This window comes from Nilaparvata lugens, chromosome 13 (assembly GCF_014356525.2).
Source record: "Nilaparvata lugens isolate BPH chromosome 13, ASM1435652v1, whole genome shotgun sequence".
Classification (NCBI taxonomy): Eukaryota; Metazoa; Arthropoda; class Insecta; order Hemiptera; family Delphacidae; genus Nilaparvata; species Nilaparvata lugens.
The window spans coordinates 27,385,165-27,410,209 of NC_052516.1; the positions used below are offsets into that span (position 1 = coordinate 27,385,165).

The 25,045-nt window shown below is 33.7% G+C and overlaps 1 protein-coding gene across 6 annotated transcripts in view; it reads left to right on the top strand.

Moving 5' to 3' along the window:
• Nucleotides 1-25,045, top strand: part of LOC111052166 (probable multidrug resistance-associated protein lethal(2)03659) — an 84,366-nt gene that overhangs the window by 36,860 nt on the left and 22,461 nt on the right. For all 6 annotated transcript variants that reach the window (XM_039440217.1, XM_039440218.1, XM_039440214.1 and 3 more), the window contains exons 8-16: nucleotides 127-324; nucleotides 9,041-9,151; nucleotides 10,149-10,451; nucleotides 15,462-15,626; nucleotides 18,354-18,475; nucleotides 19,103-19,200; nucleotides 19,735-19,820; nucleotides 20,635-20,799; nucleotides 22,146-22,369. In XM_039440217.1, coding sequence (XP_039296151.1) covers nucleotides 127-324; nucleotides 9,041-9,151; nucleotides 10,149-10,451; nucleotides 15,462-15,626; nucleotides 18,354-18,475; nucleotides 19,103-19,200; nucleotides 19,735-19,820; nucleotides 20,635-20,799; nucleotides 22,146-22,369 — 1,472 coding nt within the window. The remainder of the gene's footprint in view (nucleotides 1-126; nucleotides 325-9,040; nucleotides 9,152-10,148; nucleotides 10,452-15,461; nucleotides 15,627-18,353; nucleotides 18,476-19,102; nucleotides 19,201-19,734; nucleotides 19,821-20,634; nucleotides 20,800-22,145; nucleotides 22,370-25,045) is intronic.

Consider the following 25,045-nt stretch of genomic DNA (forward strand, 5'->3'; position numbering starts at 1 on the left):
TAACTATAATTGTTTAGGTTATGTTTATAATTCAGTTATAATATTAATATCGTAGAGTCTCTAAGCAATAAATATGATGACTTGGGGTTAAATCTACTATACTGACGAAAACGTTTTTCAATGCAGGTGATCAAGATGTACGCCTGGGAGAAACCTTTTTCGAGGCTGGTGATGGCGGCGAGAAAAGCTGAGCTCAGCATAATCAAGCGCACAACGTTTCTGCGCGGAGTGTACATGACGTTCAACATGACAACGACTCGATTCGCACTCTTCATCACTCTGCTTGCCTGGACTTTGTCCGGCGGTGAACTGTCTTCCGATAGGGTTCGTAGTTCACTTATTAGTTCATTGTTCAATTAGTTGTTCGTAGTTCACTTATTAGTTCATAGTTCAATTTTATTTCAATTTTTTCAATTTATTAAAAACACAAAACAAGACAAAACAAAATTACAAAGAATTACGAAACAAATAAAACACAATAAAATGTTACAAATAATATAAAAAACCATGGGCTTTGTGTTTGGGTGTGTTGGAGAAGAGAAAAAAAGAGAGGAAGATACCTAGCCAACTATGGTTTCCCATGTAATAGGCAGGCAAAGAAGAGAAGAGAAGTAATGAGGAAAAAAGGGAAGGGAGAAATGGGGGGAAGGAAGAAAACTGAGGAATAGGTACTCAAAATGAAGGTAAACGAGTCCACTGAAAAATGAAAAAACAATGCTGGAGCAGAAATTTCGAGTCATATATCTAAATGAAGAAGAAATTACTGTATGTCCAGTTTTTTATATCCAGTTTAATTTTTCCGCTGATCTTATTGTCCATGAGAAAGTGATTTGGAATGAGGTTTATTATTTTAGTACCTATGTAAATTAATTGCCTCCTTATACATTCAATATTAGTGTTATAGGTTACATATTTGTTAGCAGTGGCCCTTAGATTATAATAATTAAGAGTAGATTTTATTGTGAGAGGAAAATCGGATCTATATTTTATTAAGTACTCAATTACGGTTTTTATGTATAATTGACGTATAGTCATGACCTCAAAATCACTAAAAACCATATCCGTTGGATAGAGCCTGAGTTTGCTTAATATAGTTTTAATTATCAGTTTTTGTGCTACAAATAATTCAGCAATATGACAGTTGAAACAGCCTCCCCAAACAACTATGCCATACTGCAGAATTGACTTGACTAGAGCATGATACATCATTTTCAGGTGGTTCTTATTAAGAATTCTGTTAACTTGGTAAAATTTAAAAGATGAATATCTAATTTTTCTACATATGTATTTAATATGAACATCCCATTTAAGGTTTCCATCAATTATGATTCCCAAATACTTAGTATTATTGACTTTTTTGATGGTGGGACAATCACAATTACCCAAGTTTAAATTGCACTGAGAATGGAGTCTCAAATCTTGATTCTCGTTAGGCTGCCCTACTCTATTTGCAGAGAAAGTTATGTAATTAGTTTTCTCAATATTTAAACTTAAGGTATTCTTATCTAACCACTTCTTAATTAAAAGCATATTATTATTTCAGCTATGGTATGAACTTCATTCCTTGAATTACCGTGAAAAATAGCTGCAGTATCATCTGCAAAGGATATCACAGTTGAGTTTAGAAGTCTTAAATTTAAAAAGTCATTTACATAGAGTATGAAAAGGATGGGAGAAAGTACAGTACCTTGAGGAAGACCATAAGAAGTTAAGTTAGTTACACTAGATTGATAATTTATGGTTAGGGACTGGATTCTATTACTCAGATAGCTTTTGAACAATTTAAGCGAGACTCCTCTGAAACCATAGGACTCCAGTTTATTGAACAAAGTATTATGAGTTATTGTATCAAAAGCTTTGCGTATATCCAGGAAGACCGCAATAGTTTTCTTATTGGAGTTTATTTTATCAGATAAAGTATTGATGAATTTTATTAGAGCGTCAGATGTACTTTTACCATTTTGGAAACCGAATTGGTTCTTGTTGATTACTTTGTTAAGATTCAAGAAAGAAACAACTTTTGACTTTATTAGTTTCTCCATTATTTTAACAAGGTTGCTGATAAGACTAATCGGTCTATAATTACAGGGATTAGTCGGGTCACCTTGTTTGAATAGAGGTTTTATTTTGGCTGATTTGAGGTGCTTGGGAAAATATCCCTCCTCAAAGCATCTATTAAAAATGAAAGCGAGAAGTTGAGATATAAAATTGGCTATTTTCTTCAGCGTAATATTAACTAGACTATCAATACCAGGACTGCAGTTGTTCTTTAGATTTTTAATAGTTGCCTCAACTTCATCTGGGCACGTTGGTCTCATAAAAAACATGTTATCGATCTGTATTGCAGGAAATCGATCACCAGAATTATCAGGGATATTGATAGTTTGAGCTTGTAATTTACCCACATTTGTGAAATAATTGTTGAGGGAGTGAGCATCAAGTTCAGTACTCTTGTCCTTGATACTGTCATCACCTATAACTTCGTTTATGCACTTCCACAACTTCATGCTGTTGTTATTACAATTTTCAATTTTCCCTTTAAAGTAGACTTCCTTTGCATGATTTATGATCTTATTCAAACCATTAAGATAAGCCTTATATTCATTCTTTAAGATATTGTTATTAGGATCTCTTCTGAGTCTAGAATGCATTTTGTCCCGCGTGATTATTGATCTTATGATGCCTTCAGATATCCAGGGCTTCAGGGGACGAAGTCTGTTAGGTATCACTTTTACCTTCTTGCATTGATTGATGAGACTGGTCAAACGATCGACAAATTTATCCATAATAGTGGCAATGCTTCCATTCACGGTATAGATTTCTTCCCAATCTTCATTCCTTATGCGTTCCAATAGTGCATGATAGTTGGTTCTAGTTAATGTGTTTATCAATACGTTTCTATTATCCTTATTGATAGGAACCTTCACCAAGTTCAGTACAACCGCGTAGTGGTCAGTTATGGTTGTCCTAAATATAGCTCCTTTAATGGACATAGAATGGTTGCCTGATTTTTTATAAAAAATGTGGTCAATGCAAGAATTTGTTGTGGTTGTTACTCTGGTATCACCAGTTATGTAAGACTTATAGACATTACTATTGAAAATATGCAGATAATCTTGAACAGGAACACTAGTTGAATGTGTATTTATATTCATGTCTCCCGCCACACAAACATTTATTCCATTAGGAATTTTACTGATGTCATTACTCATACTATTTAGAAAATTATCAATATTTTGATTACTTGGTGATCTATAAACCCCAATCACCTTCACAATAAAGTCATCACTAACTACATTGGCATCAGTAATATCGAGTGAAACTTCATTGAATCTTATGCAATCTTTTATGTACATGCATAATCCATCACATTTATTCAGTTTAGTGTACTTATTTATTGCCGTATATCCAGGAATGTTGAAAATGAACGGCATATCTGCTGTCAACCAGGTCTCAGTTAATATTATAATGTGAATATAAGTTTTCAATTCATTGAGGCAGCAAATAAACTGATCGAAATTAGCATTCAAACTACGTATATTCATAGACATAATATTGAAACACTCAGCATCTTTATTTCTGTCCTCGTGAAAGTGATAGTTCAAATAATCGTTGATTACATCTGTTTCATTTTCTGTTTCTAAAATATTCAGAACTTCTTCAGTGTCACTCATAACTTATATCAGGTCCACTTCTCTTTTCCCTGTTCCATTTAACAAGCCCCTCACAATCTATGAATTTAAGTTTCTTAATTAGTTTGTCCACAGCATCATCTACTAGACTGCTTGTTAAATACCTGAAAGTTTCAGTTTGTCTAGACAAAGCAACAATCGCATGGGGCATGCTGTTATAGATTTCATTCTCCTTGTACTTAATTCTGATTAGAATAACATTCTTATGAGTTAGCCCTTGTGCTTCGTGGATTGTGTGAAGTACAACATCCTCTCTCCACTTTATATTATCACCCACCATAAGTTTTTCCTCTTGGGTGAATGTTAATATCAAAGTGTCGGGTTGTATCAGATGGTATTCCCCATTTCTGTTAGTAGGCAGAATTGAGATAGCTCTTTCATTAAGCGTCGTAATATTTTCATAGACAGTGGAAAGGACAAAACAAACATCGATAGGACATCTACGAGTTACCGTTTGTTTTGTAAAAGGTTCGCAGAATTCTGAAATTTTATGCCATCTTGTGGCATAATTACTTCTCTCAATATAGGGTATTTGGTTTCCGTCACCAACTACAATTATTTCTGAGGCCTTTCTCAAGTTAGCAATAAAACCGATGTAACCCGCTATTAGTTCAATTAGTAGTTCATAGTTCACAGTTCAATTAGTAGTTCGTAGTTTACTTACTAGTAGTTCTGTGAACAGTAGACCTCACGCAGTATTCTCATCCACAAGTTCCTGATTGAAACTATAGACCTTATGGAAGCTCGGTCAATTAGTTTATAGTTCAATTAGTAGTTTGTAGTTCACTTATTAGATCGTAGTTCACTTATTAGTACTTACTTTACTTCATTTGGCTCTACAGTCCTGGGTGGACTTTGGCCTCCTCAACATGGCGCCTCCATACATCACGCTCCTGTGCTCTCCTCCCCCAGTTCGCCACTCTCAGCACACGGAGATCATCTAACACGTCATTCAGCCATCTTCTTCTTGGTCTTCCTCTTCTCCTAGTTCCGATTATCATTTCATCCATCATTCTTAAGGGACCCCTCCCCTCCCCCATTCTCACCACATGTCCCAACCATTCAATTCGTCTTGTCTTTATGGAACGAACAATATTTTCTCTTCCAATTGCTTCGTCAATCTCATTATTATACCTAGCTCTCCAGGTTCCTTCATCGCATATTGGTCCCCATATCCTTCTGAACATCTTTCTTTCAAATGACCTCAACGCTCTCTCATCCTTGTTCAAAATTGTCCATGGTTCAGCTCCATACGTCACTACCGGTTTTACTAATGTCCTGTACATCTTCTCCTTTGTTCTTCGATCTTAATCTGCTTTTGAAAATTTTTTGGTTGGCGTAATATGCACGATTTCCCAACATAACTCTGTTGCATATTCCACAATTCGTTTTGTTATAGGCTGTCAATATCACACCAAGGTATTTGAAATTACTGATGCCTTCCACTTCGCAATCTGTAATTTTCAAGCAGTTCACCTGTCTTCTTCGTTCATTTGCAGACATTTTCATGTATTTGGTTTTCTCTTTATTTATCTCGCCAGTTTTGTCGTGAAGTTGACCTGGGAACTCTGGAATGGCGAAGAGAGAAGCTTGATGCTATATTTCTGCACAAATGCCTTCATGGACACCTGAAAGTTGGCAATCATAGAGTAGGAATTGTAGAACCCACACGCAACTTGAGGAATTTCCATCAGTTTCATGCCTATGTGAGAAGTTATATATACATCGCCTCTTGAAAGATGTATCACAATAGGCAACCGTTAAGCCAATAGAATCGACTTCTTTGAACATTCAGATTTATTCAAAAATAAAATAAAATCTTTGCAAGAAGCCAGATAAGAGATTCTTGATATTTTTAATATGATTGATACATTAATTGATCTTCATTGACAGCTTCAATATACAAATGCTTAAGCCGTTCTTTTGCACATAAAATTGCCTATTATTATTATTATTATCTCTAGGCCAAGATTCCTAGCTTCATCCTTCAATGTGCAAAAAAGTTCTTTCAGGCTCTCATTATTCCTCGATAACAAAGCCACATCGTCTGCATAGGCCACGACTTGACACGTTCTATTAACTATTGTCCCTCTCAGACCTAGATTTGAATTACGATCTCGAGTACCAAATTAAAGAGTGTGGCTGATAGTGCATCTCCTTGCCTAACACCGGTTGTCACGTTGAAACTTGGACTTATTAGTTCATATAGTTCAATTAGAAGTTCGTAGCTCACTTCAATTAGTATTATTGTTATCATTATCAACATTATTATAGAGAAACTACAGCAAGCATATGATAATCATTCACTTTTATTACTTTACTTGCCCTATTACCAGGTAAGGAAAGTATTGCTTTCCGAAAAAAATTAAGGTACCCCAATTTCTAAATTTCTATACGTTTCAAGGTCGCCTGAGTCCAAAAAAGTGGTTTTTGGGTATTGGTCTCTGTGTGTGTGTGTGTGTGTGTGTGTGTGTGTGTGTGTGTGTGTGTGTGTGTGTGTGTGTGTGTGTGTGTGTGTTGTGTGTGTGTGTGTGTGTGTGTGTGTATGTGTGTGTGTGTGTGTGTATATATGCGTCTGTGTACACGATATCTCATCTCTCAATTAACGGAATGACTTGAAAATTGGAACTTAAGGTCCTTACACTATAAGGATCCGACACGAACATTTTCGGTCAAATGCAATTCAAGATGGCGGCTAAAATGGCGAACATGTTGTCAAAAACAGGGTTTTTCGCGATTTTCTCAAAAACGGCGCCAATGATTTTGATCAAATTCATACCTAGAAAAGTCATTGATAAGCTCTATCAACTGCCACGAGTCTCATATCTGTAAAAATTTCAGGAGCACTGCCCCATCTATGCAAAGTTTGATTTTAGATTCCCAATTATCAGGCTTCAGATACAATTTAAACAAAAAAATTCAAGTTGAAAAGATTGAGCATAAAAATCTCTACAATTAATGTCCAGTAGCATTCTCAACTAAAATTTAAAATAAGCTCGAAATTCGAGAAAATAAGATTATCCAATTGCAAACTGATGGCAACTGTTGATTCTATTAAATCATTCACTATGAAGAGATAGCAGACTTCGTGTGTCTGCAGCGCTATTGTCCTGTCACCAGCTGGCTTAGATCTTAGAAAAGTAGACTTGAGATGCGCGGGAACACTAGCGTCAGTTGATCAATTTTCATAACGGCATGGAAAGTTGTGTGAGTGCACCACACCAGATTTTTTTAGGGTGTTGAAACACTATAGATTATAATCAAGTACCTTTTTATTTTATCTCAACACAACTAGTTTCAACTTGTCAAGAGCCATTTCCACTCTCAAGTGTAAATCACTTGAGAATGACTCCTATTTTCTCATGGCTTAATGATGAATTTTCATGATTGAGATCAAATTCGGTAGTTCATTTTTTTCAAGGTCCAAACACGATTTGACAACATTGATATTAATAATAGATATGTTATTATAGAAGATAGATTGTTGTGATCGATATTATTATAAGCATTAGAATTAGTTGAAAATGTTGCTTGTTCATTTTGTTTTTTTTTTATGTTGATCGATGAAGCATGTTTTATAGCTTGTAAATAGTTTCAATATGGTTTACAGGTATATAAGTTTATTGAAGATAGATTTAGAAAGATAGTCATAATATTATATAGATAGAGTATTATTATAGACATTTTAGATTATATATATTAGATAAAAAGACTAAGGACCGGTTTCCGAGCTCGGGATCTATAAGTTCTGGACTTACAGAGTTCAGGACTAAAATAAGCTCTTGGGTCTAAATTGACTTTCTGAGTCACGTTTTTATCTTCTAAACTCCGGAGTCTATCAAGCTCTCGACTTATATGAGTCCAGGACTTTAACGCATTTAACGTGAGGGAAATTCACAATATTTTGATGTTGTATTTTTGGCATTATAGCAAAACGGAAACAGATGATTACAGCGGGACAATTCAAATGAGCATGTTCTTCAAACTATATTGCAAAAATACGTTTCGATTTCTTTGTAGGCTTATTCAAAGCAAAACCTTTGAAAGGTGAATGAATATTGAATAAACATTTCATTTTACGTTATATGCTATTATTGATCATTGATCCTAACCAGTGATTTTGGAATAAAAATTTTATTAGGCTATTGAGTTTGAAAACGTATTTGTTTTGAAAAAACTGGAGTAATAGTTTATTATTGTTAGTATTATTAATATGTTGAATATGACATTGATTAATAACATTCGGATTGAAATATAAATTCCAAGGCAATCCTTGTATTATTTTGCTTGAACATTTTTAGGTTATGTTACAGTCGTAGAATGAGGTTAGTTTCATACGCATATTTCTGTTACAATTTTATTCCAAAATGAACTTGCAAACTATAAATTATGAATTTAGATGGACTAATCCAAATAATTTAGGTTTTCCATGATATCTATTTGGCTTTTTATCTACTCCAAAACAATAACTGAATTGTGTTTGCTCAGTTAAGTCTAGAACTTGAATGTAAACCCTACCCCAGTCGAGGGTTTAAAATCACGCTGTCTCAAGTCCTGGACTTGACGAATTTTGATAAATCCTTGACTCAGAAAGAGGCGAGAATCTAATTCAAGTCCTGGACTTATAAGCCCTTCACTCAGAAAGCGAAATTATAAACTCCAGGGTCTAAAATGATCTTTAAACTCCGGAGTCTATTTAAGTCCTTAACTACGTTAACGCTCTGACTCAGAAAGCCAATTTTCTGACTCCAGAGTTCAAAGCCATTTAAAGTCTAGAACTTAGCTAAATCCCGAGCTCGGAAACCGGCCCTAAGAAATTGTCAAAAACCACAGATTTTATTGATAGCTAGAAAGACCGGTTTCGGATGTTACATCATTGTCAATCTCTGATAAACCTGATGATTATCAAAAACCGGATGTTTATAAAAGATTGACAATGGTGTAACAACCGAAACCGGTCTTTCTAACTATCAATAAAATCTGTGATTTTGGACAATTTCTTAGTCTTTTCATATAATATGAAAAAGTACCACAATATCAACTTTTCAACTACACAAAAAGATTAGATATACATTTGCATGCCCATTTTTTCATTATTGTTGATTGATAATGTATGTTTATAGCTGACAAGTAATTTGCAAAATAATGCGAATATCTTAATTAAATATGGATTTGAAAATATGTATAGGCATTATATTATATAGAGTATTATTGTAGATGACATTACAGATATACTTTTTCAATTGCATGTTAATTTTGTTTTTTCATTGTTGATTGATGGATGAAGCCTGTTTATATGATTTGTAAATAGTTCGGGTGAAATGTTGAAATGTTGGTGGTGTTCATAGGTGTTTGTGGTTGCAGCCTATTTTGGAACTCTGACTCAGACTTTCTCGGGAATGTTCGTGCGAGGATTTGCCGAAATATCTGAGAGCCGAGTCTCTGTTAGACGATTGCAGGTTGGTTCATCCATTCATTCATTTATTCATTCTTTTATTCATTCATTCATCCATTAATTAATTTATTCATTCATTCATTTATTCATTCATTCATCCATTCATTCATCCATTTATTCATTCATTCATCCATTCATTCATTCATCCATTTATTTATTCATCCATTCATTTATTCATTCATCTATTCATTCATTCTAGCTTAAATTCTCTCAAATAACTCAATATTTTCAGAGTTTATTCATTCTTTTTTCTAAGTAACACTCATTATAGAAATTATTCGGAAAGGATGAAATGTATTCTGCTTATTTCCTACCTCTTCTTTTCTCTTTTATAGGGTATAAAACACACACTAAATACTATTTTTCAAGTTTTTATAATCAGCATAAGAATATTACGACACATAATATTGGTTTACTATGAAATATAATAATCAGGAATCTGTATTTATCCCCCCCTACACACAGATGGATAGTCTAGTAGGGGGATTCCAAAATATGTTGTATATTGTATTTCATATTCGTGTATTATGTTTTTTGGAAATAAACTGAAATTGAATTGATTTATAATTATTCATTTATATATCGATAGATACAATATCATTCTCAACTATGAATGATTGGGAAAGGAACAACAGGCTTAAAGCCCAAAATTGTTCCTTTTCAACCCAAAAATAGACAATGTTTACACTTCATGATTTTTGTCCAATTTTGAGTCCAAAATATTTATAAACAAGGAATTTAGAATTTTAAAAAAAATTGAAACCCAAATTAAATGAGAATCCTTCACTATATCACCACTGATTACTGAAAAATACTGTATTAATAATTTAAAATTTTAAAACTTGAAAAGAAACTCCAACTTACTTCTCAAACAACAGCTGAATATTAGGTATCCTAAATAATTGGGAACAGCATTATTCCTAGCATTTTTTGTGTCTGGATTTTCTTTGAATCAGTTTTATTTGTATTTGTAAATGATTTTTTTTCTGTAATCTTTTTAGAACTTTATGCTGCGTAGCGAATTCAGATCGCAAGTGAAAGGACCAGTGGTGATCGAAGAGAAAGGCGAAAAATCGCCAGAAAAGAAGGAGAAAATCGAGGATCAGGCAGAGAAAATCGGCGATGATTTGGAGTTGAACGATCATCGTGTTGATGAAAATGCGAACTCTACGCTTGTGTCGATTGATAATGTGTCGGCAGCGTGGAAACCTGATTCAAGTGATCAGCCGACTCTGGATTCGTTGAGTTTCAATGTTGAGGCAGGTCAGCTGGTTGCTGTTATTGGATCTGTTGGTGCCGGAAAGGTTAGTCTACTGTTAATACTATACTTACTTACTTTTTACTTATCCTGGCGCTACAACCCGATGTGGGCTTTGGCCTCCTCCACAATCATCCTCCAACTATCTCTGTCTTCCGCCTTCCTTCTCTAGCCCCTGACACCCAACGCTCTCAGGTCCCTCTCTACATCCTGCTTCCATCGCACTCTTGGCCTTCCTCTTCTTCTGACTGCATCTAAATTTTCATTTAACATGACTTTTTGCATCCTATTCTCAGTCATTCTTGCCACGTGTCCCAGCCAGCTTATCCTTCTAGCCTTGATGAAACGAAGAATATTCTAGCCTTGCAGAATTGTTTCTATTTCTCGGTTCTTCCTCAGTCTCCACGCACCATTCCAATACACTGGGCCATATATCCTCCTCACTATCTTCCTCTCAAAGACCATCAGAGCTTTGCTTTTTTCTTGCAGAATTGTCCATGCTTCGCTGCCGTATGTGACAATTGGTCTTATCAGAGTAGTGTATATTCTCATTTTTGTGCTCCTGGTGAGGAGTTTTGATTTCAGCAGTCTACTATTCGCAAAGTATGCGCGATTTCCAAGCATTATTCTTTGTTTTATTTCAGTTGAAATTCTATTGCTGCTGTTAATCTCAGTTCCCAGGTACGTGAAGCTTTTAACCTTTTCGAACGCGTCATCTCCAATTCTGATGGCTTCTTGCTTTCTCACTCCTCTGGGGCTCATTTCCATATACTCTGTTTTCCCCTTGTTCACTTCCAGGCCTACAAGCTGTGCTTTGTCCTTGACCTGTAGAAATACTTCCTCCAGTGACCTCATGTTTCTTGATATTATAACAACATCGTCCGCATATGCCAGGACTTGTGTCATCCTATTCATGATGTTGCCTCTTCTGTCAATGCTTTCCATTGCTTTCTGGAGAACTATGTTGAAAAGCAAGGCTGATAGGACATCTCCCTGTCTTACGCCTTCAGTGATAGTGAATTCTCTACTCATTCTTCCTTCACTTAGCACTAAGCCTTTTGTGTCAGTCAAGGTCATTTTCACTAGACTGATTAATTTCCTAGGGAATCCAAAACCTTCTAGCGCCTCCAGCACTTCCACTCTCTTTACCCTGTCAAAAGCCTGCCTGAAATCAATGAACAGCATGTGTAAGTTTATGTTGTGTTCATAGAATCTCTCCATTATCTGTCTCAGGGTAAATATTTGGTCTGTAGTACCTCTGCCAGGTCGAAAACCACACTGATATTCGTCTATTATTATCTCTGCCAGTGTTCAACTTGACTTTCAGTATGCGAGTGAAAATTTTATAGGCTATGTCTAGTAAAGTGATACCCCTATAGTTATAACAAAGCAATTTGTCGCCTTTTTTCAAGATGGGGCATATAAGGCCTTTTTTCCACTCAGGTGGCATCTTTTCTGATCTCCATATCAGTGTGATTAACTCATGCATCCACTTTACCAAAGCTTCTCCTCCATATTTCCACATTTCAGCAGTAATGTTGTCCTCTCCAGCTGCTTTACCATTTTTCAACTTGCCTATGGATTCTCTTATGTCTTCAAGGCTTGGTTCTGCTACTTCCATGTCTACTGTATGGTACTTTGCTACCCAATTGTCTACATCTGGAGATTCTTCTGAGCTTGTGCCAATTTTCTCGAAGTGCTCAGCCCACCTGCTCATTATTTGAGTTTCCTCTATAATCACATTACCGTTAATACTATACAATATCCTATAATTTAATTGCTTGCTATAATATTGATAAATATCGGGGCACCGAGCTTCGCTCGAACACAATTCTCTAAAATAATCGTGTTTATCTTTTACAGCTGGCTATACGTCAGCTTATGAATTTCGGGGATGCGATATTTTGATTTTTCACAGAATCACTCGCTCACTTTTTACTATCCACAGACGACGAAAGTCTCAGCTATTTCAGCCAAGGATGAATTATCCTTTTAATGTCGTTCAGTGAGTTTTCCCAAGGATGAGACCTAATGCAATTGAATTTTTATATTATAAACCTACTATGTTCCAAATTTCGTGAAAATCGTTAAAGCCGTTTTCGAGATCCGTTGAACATAAATAAATATAACCAAATAAAAAAATATACTCAGATATACTGAAATTGCTCGCTTAATATAATAGGATAAATAAATATAACCAATTAATATAAATAACCAAATAAAAAAATATATTCAGATATAAAGAAATTGCTCGCTTAATATAATAGGATAATTGCTTGCTATAATTGATAATCGCTCCTAAGCGAGCAATTTCTGTTTATTTGTCTTTATGTCACCGGATTTCGAAAACGGCTCTAACGATTCTCACGAAATTTGGAACAAAGTAGGTTTATGATTTGAAAATTCGATTGCACTAGGTATCATACCTGGTATTACTCGCTGAAGGGCATTAAAAGGATAATTATTATTCATCCTTGGAAAAACAAAATTTCGTCGTCTGACGATAGTGGAAGTGAGTGAGCGAGTGCATTTGTGGGAGTGAGACCAAATTATGCCTCAGCTTTTGAACTACTGCATTCAAACCGCTGATCTCACGAGAAATATTATCCGGCAAGAAATTAATCGACATGATCAACATATAAATTATATTATTACTAGCTGGCCCGGCGAACTTCGTACCGCCAAATAGTTGATGCATCTCATGACAAACTTTAGCTGGATGCACACCTCAAAATCTATAACTTATACTAACAATCCTCAAATCCAGACCATCCTATTATTTTTTATTGACTAAATAATCAGTTCAGCATACTCTTCCATGTGCGTGTACGATAAAATCATAACTGGCAAATTAATTGATCACGCATATCATTAATCGAAGTGTAGTTTAAGCGATGCTATCTTTTTGCATAAATCACATGTGCTTCCCCGTTCTCTCCTTTAACTTACTTAAACATGCAGGGAATTTAAAACTCCAAAATTTAAGTAACTGAATATAATATGTGACTAATAACTAAAATATGTAATAACTGTAACTAATATAAATGTGACTGAATGAGTAACTGATATTTGAATAAGTAACTGGCTTCGGGGGATTTTAATACATTTCATTTATATAGATAATTATCCAACTCCAAAATAAATGATTAACTAAAAATCAATTAATTCTAAACACCGAAGACAGCACAATTATTCGAAGCAAAGCAATGTCTTTAACCTGAGGCCGCACTGCTGGATGGTTACACACAGAACAGTCATTTTGTTTTTAGTCGGGGGGCTTAGAATAAAATACATGGGCGGTTACGGAGCAGCACACACTCTTGTCTACATTTATTTATCGACGGATGTTGGATGACGCAATGATTATAACAGCTGATTTTTATTTCTGTATGTGGCCAGCTCACAAATCTTCTCCCATAAGGATTACATGTAAACTTTGAAGGACCGTAGGAAAGAATCCTGAAGTCGGATTATAAATTTGATAGGCCATAAACCTGTTCCTGAACATAACGAACACAAATAAAAAAAATCATCAAATTTGGTGCACACATAAAAAAGTTATTGAACGTCAAAATTTGAGGCTCGATTTTTATTTATATAGATTTCCTCTTTCGTTATAAATTGTCTATGCTTTTGTAGGCCTACTCCAGAGCTCGGTCCTCAGATATTTAGTAGTTATGTGAACAATAGACCTTAAGCATTATTTATATGAAACCACAGCCTCTAATAATGCAGGGTTGGACAATGAACTATGGATAATTTGAAATAGCAGTTAGACCCTCATTTTCAAACGAAGCTCATTTTTTCCAATGTGCACCTTTTAAGTTACCTTTTCAATAATATTGTAGACTAGCAGGTAACCCGTGCTCGCAAGGGTCTATTTAAAAACTTGACAAACTGAAAGCTTGACCTACTGAAATGTTGACGAATGTTTAATAGGACTTTAACCATCCTTGCTAGATAAAGAATCAATATGCAAAATTTCAACTTAATCAGTCCAGTAATTCAGATGTGATAATACGTCATTCGTGAATTTCCTATCCCGAACGTGTATAACCCAATTCTTCCCTTTATTAAATTATAGACTAGTAGGTAACCCATGCTCCGCAAGGGATTAATTAATAACTTTACAAACTGAAAACTTGACGTAATGGAATCTTGAAGAATTGAAAATAGACCTATAACCATCCTCGGTGAATTAAGAATCTACATCCAAAATTTCAAGTTAATCAGTCCAGTAGTTCAGACGTGATGATGCGTTTTTAGTGAATTTCCTATCCCGTTGGTGTATAAGCCAATTCTTCCCTTCATTATATTATAGATTATAACAATTATTGTAGTGACGGAAAATTATTGTAGTGTATTGTATTGACGGAAAATAACAACTGTTGATTGGTGTCCGTTCTTGTGAATAAACTTCTGTAGACATTGTAAGAAGTTGTCCATATTCCACTGAAGCGTTGCACATAGTATTTACTTGAATTTCTTGTGCTATTATCTTCATTATCTCAGGGCTTCAATTATGGGTATATTTTATGTATACATTCCTTTGAATAGCCCAGAAAATAGTCAGAAGGTGTTATGAACGGGAAACAAAAGATTCCACTCAAATTTCCATGCAACGAAATGAGGCTTCTAGGGAAGGCCTTAGAAATTGCATAGCTTCTCTCAATGTATGACATGTTTGAACCGTACAGTATTGAGATACAGTATTCTCAATTGCGGAAGAAAAAGTTATGCAACATTTTTATACAAGTATCTGAATAGACAGTGACGTTTTTATTAAAAACCAAGTGCCAATAATGAAGTTTCTACTAATGCCTCACTAAACAATCAATTATTCAATGGTGTTTTTGTTTATGTAAAAAATAATTATATATACAAGAAAGTAGCCCTTAATTCATACTGAATGAAAAAGAAGAAATTGTCAAAAACCACAGATTTCAAAAAAAACTCAATTCATACATTTTAAAAAGATATGGAACTACCAAGAGTTGTTTTTGTTGTTTGTTTGTTTCTTCCTTTTTTAAAGTTTGTTGCATTTTGTGATTTTCAGAGTTCGTTCCTGCAGCTACTATTGGGCGAAATGCCCATCACGAAGGGTGACATCGAGGTTAAAGGGCGGGTGTCCTATGCCACTCAAGAGGTGTGGGTCTTTTCCGGTTCCATCCGACAGAATATCACGTTTGGACTGCCCTTCGACAAGAAACGCTACAAACAGGTCAGCAAGCAACACTGAATTACCGTACTTGATGTAACGCTTTTTAAAGGTTGCTCCTTTGTAACAGAATATCGACAGTCTCTAGTGACCCTTAACGGCGTAAGGCTAGTTTCACACACATTCGGTTCGGTACAGTTCGTTTTCGGCAGATTCCGATAAGTGTGAAACGATAATTCGGTTTCTATTCGGTACCGAATTCAAATTTATGCATAGAACCAAACGCCCACTTGACACTAATAAATTCCATCAGGTTTAAATTCGTTTCTAGTGAGGGGCTACTTTCACACACACTCGGATCGGTTCGGTTCGGTTTCGGCCAATTCCGATAAGTGTGAAACGGTGATTCGGTTTGAATTCGGTTCCGAATAGCAACCGCATAGCACCGATCGCCCCCTCGACACGAATAGGTTTTATCATACGAATTCGTTGCTAGGAAACAGGAAACAAAAACAAAGTCTTTCACACACGCTCAGTTTTTTGCTTTTATTTCAACCTGATATCGTGATTATCTGTTTTAAATTTAAAATCTTTCATGTCAAAATCTTATGGTCAATATTCATTTCAGTTAGTTCACTGGAGGATTTTTTCTCAATGAATAGTTTGGATTGCTAAAAAAAATGTGAAGATAAATTAAAACTCAGGGAGAATTTGTATTTCATTAATGGAGAGAAGAGATAAAGGTTATTTACCATGATCCAAAACAAGAAACAAATTTTAAATTTAAAAAAATAATCAATGTGAACGTTCAAAATTAACATAGTCAAAAATAAACTAGTCAGAGAGTTCACAATTTTGAATCAACTTGAAAATGTTGTAGTTCAAGAAATCACATCTTAGGCCGGTTACAGAGCTCGACCGACCGTCAGTGCGTACGTCAGTCGCGCTTGTCTTTTCCATAGATTTTCCATGTATCCGTACAGAGCAGGACTGACGGCACGCACACGCACGCGCACGGTCAGGACCATGCGTTTTATACAGCGTACGAGTATCATCGGTCGAGCTCGTGCGCATCCGTTCCATCGGTCGACTGACGCACTATTGAAACAAATAGAATCTTTCAGAGCTGTACTGATCAGTAGTCCGATCGCAACATAACCAATGTGCTGACACCTCTGCCCGACAATCAGCTGATATTGAATTGAATAGCATAATGAATGAATTCAATTATTAATAGTGTCATATTTGAATTCAGAGTTTTTCTTCAATCAGAATTATACATTTCTTCAATCATTTCTAAATTTTTTATTGAAAAAATCATATATTATTAATATTATCTACATTAATTTGATCCGTAGCTTAAAGTGACTGCAAGTATTCCCAATGGTGATACAAGCTCGAAATAACTCATCAAAATTTCTTATGGAGATTCTGAGGTAGTTGAAAAATGTATCTTCAACCCAAGCAATGATGTATATAATGGTACTAAATTCCCTTTGAAATGCTCTTTGGGCGACCATCGGGTGAACTTGATATCTACTTCTTTTAATCTTTCGTTTACAAAGATAATAAGCTGCAATTAAACAATCTGTAAAGGCGTTCATTTTGTGAGTCAGAAAAACTTATGTATGGTTAGGATAGTGCGTACGCACTGATGGTCGGTCGAGCTCTGAATGTGTAAAACTGATTCATCGATGCGTACGGTCAGGATGGTACATACGCACTGACGGTCGGTCGAGCTCTGTAACCGGCCTTACTATTTGAACACCAGCTGTTATATTTTAATACCAGCATGAATATTGTGAAAATCTAAACACAGCTGTGTCTGAGAAGAAAATACCGAATTAGAACCGTTCTAATTAAAGCCTGATATGTATGAAAGTCTCATTCGTTTTCGGCAACGAACCAAACCGAATGAAACCGAATGTGTGTGAAGGTAGCCTAACGCTTTATTTTCTCAATTTATATTTCATGAAATGGAATTTAATGTACTTCATTCAACCAAAAACCTTATACAAGAATAGAAAAACTTAACTACAGAATTACTAGTAATTCCTTTTAGTACCTAAATTATAGTATTATAGTACCTAAATAGTACCTTTTTCTATCTTCTTTTAAACATGACTCGCATATTTGTATGTAGTTCAGCTTCCTAATAACCCTATTGGAATAAATTGATAGAAAAAGCTTACAATTTGAAGACTTGACTTAAATATAAGATTATTTTCCTTGCATTAAAAGAGGAAGAACACTCCTATAGTGAGGCCCACGTTATAATGACAGTATTTGATCAACTTTGGTTTTGCTATCCTTGTCTATCATTCGATAAAGCCGGTGGTACTATCCTTTTCTAGGTCCACAACGATGCCAATTATGTTTTTGACAGTGTGGAAATATAATTAAATAATGCAGAGAATCGGCATCGCTATTCTCCTATGTTTATTCACTGCCATTATAACGTGGACCTCACTATAGGCCTATCGTAGGAAAAGATTTATCAAACAATTCACAATTTGGTCAAAATTAGGTGGAGAAACAGTCTCGGATTGAGTCTCTTTTTCCCTGTTACATCTGCCATGATTTGTGGATAATACAAATAAATTGAAATACCATGTTTGTGAATTATAAAAAATTGTTTAAATTTAATTAAAAAGTTATTGATTTCTTCTACTCCAAAAATTGGGATATCGGCAGATCAATCAGCATTCAGCTTTAGAACCGAGTTGTACATCAATCAAACTATTCAAGACAGAATTGCTATAACATTTTCCATTTTTTGTTGCTTATCAGGTGACCCGTGTGTGTGCTTTGGAAAGAGATTTTGAACTGTTTCAATACGGAGACATGACACTGGTTGGGGAGAGAGGAGCATCATTATCCGGAGGACAGAAGGCTAGAATTAATTTGGCCAGGTTTGTCTACTCTTATCTTTTCTAAAAATTTGAAGTAATTAAATATTAATCATTTTAATAAGTTAAAGTGGTATTGACAATATCAACATCGTAGGCTATTCTTTTAATTAGTTTTGTTATCTTAATAGGTTTTTTGTAAAATATCCCCTGTAAACTTTCTTTCTCTAAAATTTATAAGTTTATTAAAAACGTTTATAACTATTCATTTAACATGATCTCATTTTTAGGCAGTATATCCTTATACTCATTGAATATAAATATTTGGTTTCTATGTTCTATTATAAAACATTTTGGACCTTGGTTTTTTTTAATTCCAGATAATGCCCACATGAGGTTTTAGCTTGTGCGAAGGTAATGAGATGAGAGTTCTAGTGACATTTTATGAAGCAAGCCTTACCTTATTTTTGACAATGTTTTTTTATCAAAATAAACTAAATAATATCATTATAGTTGAAATATTAATAACTAATAGAAGACAATTTTTGGGGCGAGCTTGTTGTTCTGCACGATCATTGTAATAAAGAATAAATCCTGTTTATGCATTTCATTGCACTGTATAATATAATTATTTGTGATTGTTAATAAATGAAATAAATAAATAATTGTGCAGAAATTTGTTTTTTCCAGAGCTGTATACAGAGATGCTGATATTTATTTGTTTGATGATCCCTTATCTGCCGTTGATACTCATGTTGGAAAACATCTTTTTGATGACTGTATTAAAGGTTAGTTTTTATTTTCTATGTATTTTTTTATTACTCAAATTTGTTATTTTAGTACTGTTACCTTTTTATATTCATGCATAAAAATATGTGTTTTTTATAATAGGAAGTTCATACTATATTTTCATCATATTTGATAATGCATTGCTTTGATTTTTCTCTTAATTCTCAAAATACTTTACATTTTGAAATTTAAGTTCAATTTCAATTATAACTATTTGTTCTCAGCTTAGAATAAATTCAAATAATTTATTCTCCTCTTTAAACTTCAGTTTGTGGACTAATTTGTCAAAATGTGTGTCCAATATTATAAGGAAGATAAAATCAAAACTATTTACTAAATCAAAACTGTATTGAACTGTTGTTTTTCTCAGTAAATTTCATTTATTCAATTAGAATGATTTGTAATCACGATATCTTTTTCCATTGTGTTGAACTGTAGGAAAAGATGTTTGATACAATTTTAAAAAATGTATATTAATATGTTCAGTTGCACTGTAAAGAATTGACACTCAATTATTTTTTTTCATATTTTAGGTTTCTTAAAAAAGAAAACAGTAATATTAGTCACTCATCAACTTCAATATCTTTCTGGTGTCGACCACGTCGTTCTATTGAACAATGTAAGTTTTTCAACTAATATTTCAACTTTTCAAATTCTTTTGAGCAATTCTTTTACTTTTCAGAACAAAACTTTTTCTAATTTTTCAAGACCCATATTTTTTTAATGGGTGATGGAAAATTATGAAATATGAAGGGGCCTTCATTTTTAAATGTATTAACTCTTCTGTCTACCTACTACTCTGTACTACTCTTTCTTTGATCACTCAATGGATTGAGATTGCTCGATTTCTATAAAAACTTGAATAACCTATGCTTTTCTATGAAAATAGTACTCTTACATACAAGTAATATAAATGAAGTAAATGAGTAATATAGATGAATTATAGTAAATTCTATAGACAATTATTAATGAGATCAGCAATTTCCTTAGTTGATAGTGTTAATTCAGGATAACTGTGATGAAAGGTAACGTATTTTCACGACAGTCCCTCGCTAGCGCACATAATAGTAGGTATCTTTCAATATATAACATTGGTACGGTAACAAGCTTGTGAATAAATAGTCATTTATTTAAAGACCTTCCGTTTCATTGTAAACTTAAATTACAAAGATGTAAGTTATATAGTATCTATAGTAGTACTATTCACAATAATGTACAGATACATAGGAATAGTGTCAATATTCATTAAGACAAATAAAACAATAATTGAGAACAGTCATAAAACTTCGATCTATAGTCCGATCTATCAACTCTTGAATGGAGTATAGGGAGGGATAATGCAACTATGATCGTTATACTATCTTAATTTTTAGTGCATTATACTTGTTTATTATCTTACTCTAGGAATAAAATTGTATTTTTTTTATTTCCAGGGTTGCATTGAAAATCAAGGCTCCTATGGTAATTTGAAAAATTCTGGAGTAGACTTTGTGAGAATGATTTCAAGAGATGACAAAGTGAATAGTGACAGCGCAACTGAGAATGAAATAGAAAACAGTCCGAAATTGAAGAGAATGATATCAAGAAGCTCTGTAAGAGTAAGTATTTACAATCGTCTCTATCTTTATTCAAAATTCTTTTCTCAAAATTCAAATACTTGATATTGTGTTATTCAACATAAAAATGAGCTGTCATGCTGAAATGTTTTATAATAGAATCAAACATTTGTAGTGTAAATAAAATTATAACATTAGAGTCAAATCTATAGTGAGTCCATATTATAAAGGCAGTTACATTTTAGAACATTAGAGTCCAGTCCACGTTATAATATTTGATTGACATTGGTGTTGCTATCCTTATATGTCATTCAACAAAGCAGAATAGCGCTATCCTTTTCGAGCTGCGCAACGTTGCTAGATTGTTTTTTAACAATGTAGAAATATATTCAACAAAATATTCAATCTCAATTTTTATAATGTTTTATTTAATCATTTAAAAAGTATATTTTCCTGATGAATAGGATATATTTAATTATTTCAAACAAGAATGAACATTTAGTGCCGGATGCACAAAAGCCTGTTAAATTTTAACGGTGATTAATTCCATGAGAACCAATCAGAGAAGCCTCCTTTTTATATTAGCCCGTGCAACCGGCCTTTAATATTACACCAGATATACCGGTATCAGCTGTCCTCTATGGAATGCAGTGGCAAGGCAGAGAATGGTCAACGCTGTTCTCCTATCTTTCTGCACTGCCATTATAACGTGGATCTCACTATAGTAACACTTGAAACTTGATTGCTATTTCATTCATGAAATGGAATTCGATAAACTTCATTCATCGAAAAATAAAAAGCTTAATTGCTTAGAATTACTATAGTGAGGTCCACGTTAAAATGGCAGTGTAGGAAGATGGGAGAAAAGAGTTGCCAGATCTCAGCCTTGCCACCCAAACAGCTGATACTGGTATATCTGATGAATTTAACTGTTCATTATTGTTGAAAATAGTTGATCATATTTTTATTTGTCAAGAAAATACATTTTTCAAAGATGTAATAATAAATTTTCATAATTGAGATTAAATATTTTGTCAATTAGTTGAATTTCTACATTGTTGATAAACGATGTGGCAACATCGCAATGCGTGAAAGAGATAGCGCCATCTGCTTTGTTGAACGATAGACAAGGATAGCAACACCATTTCAAATCACACACTGCCATTATAACGTGGACATCACTGTAGTATCTTTTTTATTTTCTTTCAGACACTACTCATATAATTCTTTGTTATTTAGCTTTCTAGTAGCGCTATTAGAATAAATTGATTGGAAAAGCTTACAATTTCAACACTTTACATTATTATTAAACACACTATAATAATTTATTTTCATTTCACAAACATTTAATTTAATTTCTTGACAAAAATGTAATTTAATTTGTGCAGAGTACTCAATCCAGTTCTCATGAAGATGGGTCAGTGGTGGGGGAAGCTGAGGCGGTCGACCAGCCTCAGGAGAAAGATGCCGAAGTGGCGAAACGACCGATGCGATCTGTCTACCTGGACTATTTCCGTTCGGGCGCCAACTGCGGAGTTCTGTTCATGATGACGCTGATGTTCGTTGCCACTCAGACTTGTGCCAGCGGCGCCGATTACTTTGTCTCTTATTGGTCAGTATTGCCTCATTAGATTTAATTTTTTTATTTATATAGGTAAATATATATGCTGGCTTAGATGCCCACCATGACCCTCAGGTATCAGCTCGTCAAACTTGATAATAATATCTATGAATGAATCAACTAGAACGGTCCTCTTATGTTTTAATGTTTAGAGACAAGGCATGTTAATTTTATTTTTTCTTAATTTATTTATGTCAATATTTAACGACTATTATAGTGTTTCCAAGTGTCAATACGACAACTACGATCATTGAAATCTTTATGATGTTGATGATCAGCCCTTCTTACTTTGAAACTCCTGAGAACCTAAAATACATTCATCCGACTACTTTAGGCAATTGGAAAAATGATTTAAATTATTTCTGAGCAACTTTGTCGTTTTCTTCACCCACTTATCTTTGGAAACAAATAAGTATCCAGCATGTCGAAAATGTCATGTTTTCTGCTCAAAATCCTCGATATTCAATGATTCAATGATTTATTTCAGCCAAAAAATACATCACGAACATAATCATAAATTTTATTAGAAAATAACTATAGGTCGGATAAAAATGATCTAGACACCTATAGAAGGAGAAATTTTCCCCGTTATTTTGTTATAAAATTCTTATTTATTACGACATATTATATTATTCTCAGTAACGTGATAGGCGTATTCAAAAGAAAAACATATTTTTGTAATGTTTTCAATTTCATAAAAAATATCTTCCCCTCTAACCCTACAACCGTGAAACGTTTTTAGCATTTGGAATATCGGGGATGATATTCTACATATCAATTTTTGAGAAAGTTATTCAATTTACTAAAAATTACCAAAAATAACTCAACTAAAAATATGTTTGGTTATTTTTAGTAAATTGAATAACTTTCTCAAAAATTGATATTTTCAGAAAATTATTGTTTTATTCAAATCAAATAAAAATCCATTGATTGCCAAAGACAAATTACAATTTGTATAGGCCACGTCATGAGAAAATTACATATATAATATATCATACTACATAAAAACAACAAGAAATCATCACATCAACGTCATAAAAAATTTCCATATTGAAGGCAAAATATTCATCATTGGTATAAAAACAGTTTCTTATAAGATAGTCCTTAATTTTAAGTTTATATTCACTCACTAGTAGCGCTATTAGAATAAATTGATTGGAAAAGCTTACAATTTCAACACTTTACATTATTATTAAACACACTATAATAATTTATTTTCATTTCACAAACATTTAATTTAATTTCTTGACAAAAATGTAATTTAATTTGTGCAGAGTACTCAATCCAGTTCTCATGAAGATGGGTCAGTGGTGGGGGAAGCTGAGGCGGTCGACCAGCCTCAGGAGAAAGATGCCGAAGTGGCGAAACGACCGATGCGATCTGTCTACCTGGACTATTTCCGTTCGGGCGCCAACTGCGGAGTTCTGTTCATGATGACGCTGATGTTCGTTGCCACTCAGACTTGTGCCAGCGGCGCCGATTACTTTGTCTCTTATTGGTCAGTATTGCCTCATTAGATTTAATTTTTTTATTTATATAGGTAAATATATATGCTGGCTTAGATGCCCACCATGACCCTCAGGTATCAGCTCGTCAAACTTGATAATAATATCTATGAATGAATCAACTAGAACGGTCCTCTTATGTTTTAATGTTTAGAGACAAGGCATGTTAATTTTATTTTTTCTTAATTTATTTATGTCAATATTTAACGACTATTATAGTGTTTCCAAGTGTCAATACGACAACTACGATCATTGAAATCTTTATGATGTTGATGATCAGCCCTTCTTACTTTGAAACTCCTGAGAACCTAAAATACATTCATCCGACTACTTTAGGCAATTGGAAAAATGATTTAAATTATTTCTGAGCAACTTTGTCGTTTTCTTCACCCACTTATCTTTGGAAACAAATAAGTATCCAGCATGTCGAAAATGTCATGTTTTCTGCTCAAAATCCTCGATATTCAATGATTCAATGATTTATTTCAGCCAAAAAATACATCACGAACATAATCATAAATTTTATTAGAAAATAACTATAGGTCGGATAAAAATGATCTAGACACCTATAGAAAGGAGAAATTTTCCCCGTTATTTTGTTATAAAATTCTTATTTATTACGACATATTATAATTATTCTCAGTAACGTGATAGGCGTATTCAAAAGAAAAACATATTTTTGTAATGTTTTCAATTTCATAAAAAATATCTTCCCCTCTAACCCTACAACCGTGAAACGTTTTTAGCATTTGGAATATCGGGGATGATATTCTACATATCAATTTTTGAGAAAGTTATTCAATTTACTAAAAATTACCAAAAATAACTCAACTAAAAATATGTTTGGTTATTTTTAGTAAATTGAATAACTTTCTCAAAAATTGATATTTTCAGAAAATTATTGTTTTATTCAAATCAAATAAAAATCCATTGATTGCCAAAGACAAATTACAATTTGTATAGGCCACGTCATGAGAAAATTACATATATAATATATCATACTACATAAAAACAACAAGAAATCATCACATCAACGTCATAAAAAATTTCCATATTGAAGGCAAAATATTCATCATTGGTATAAAAACAGTTTCTTATAAGATAGTCCTTAATTTTAAGTTTATATTCACTCACTAGTAAGCCTCTTATATGTAACGGTAAC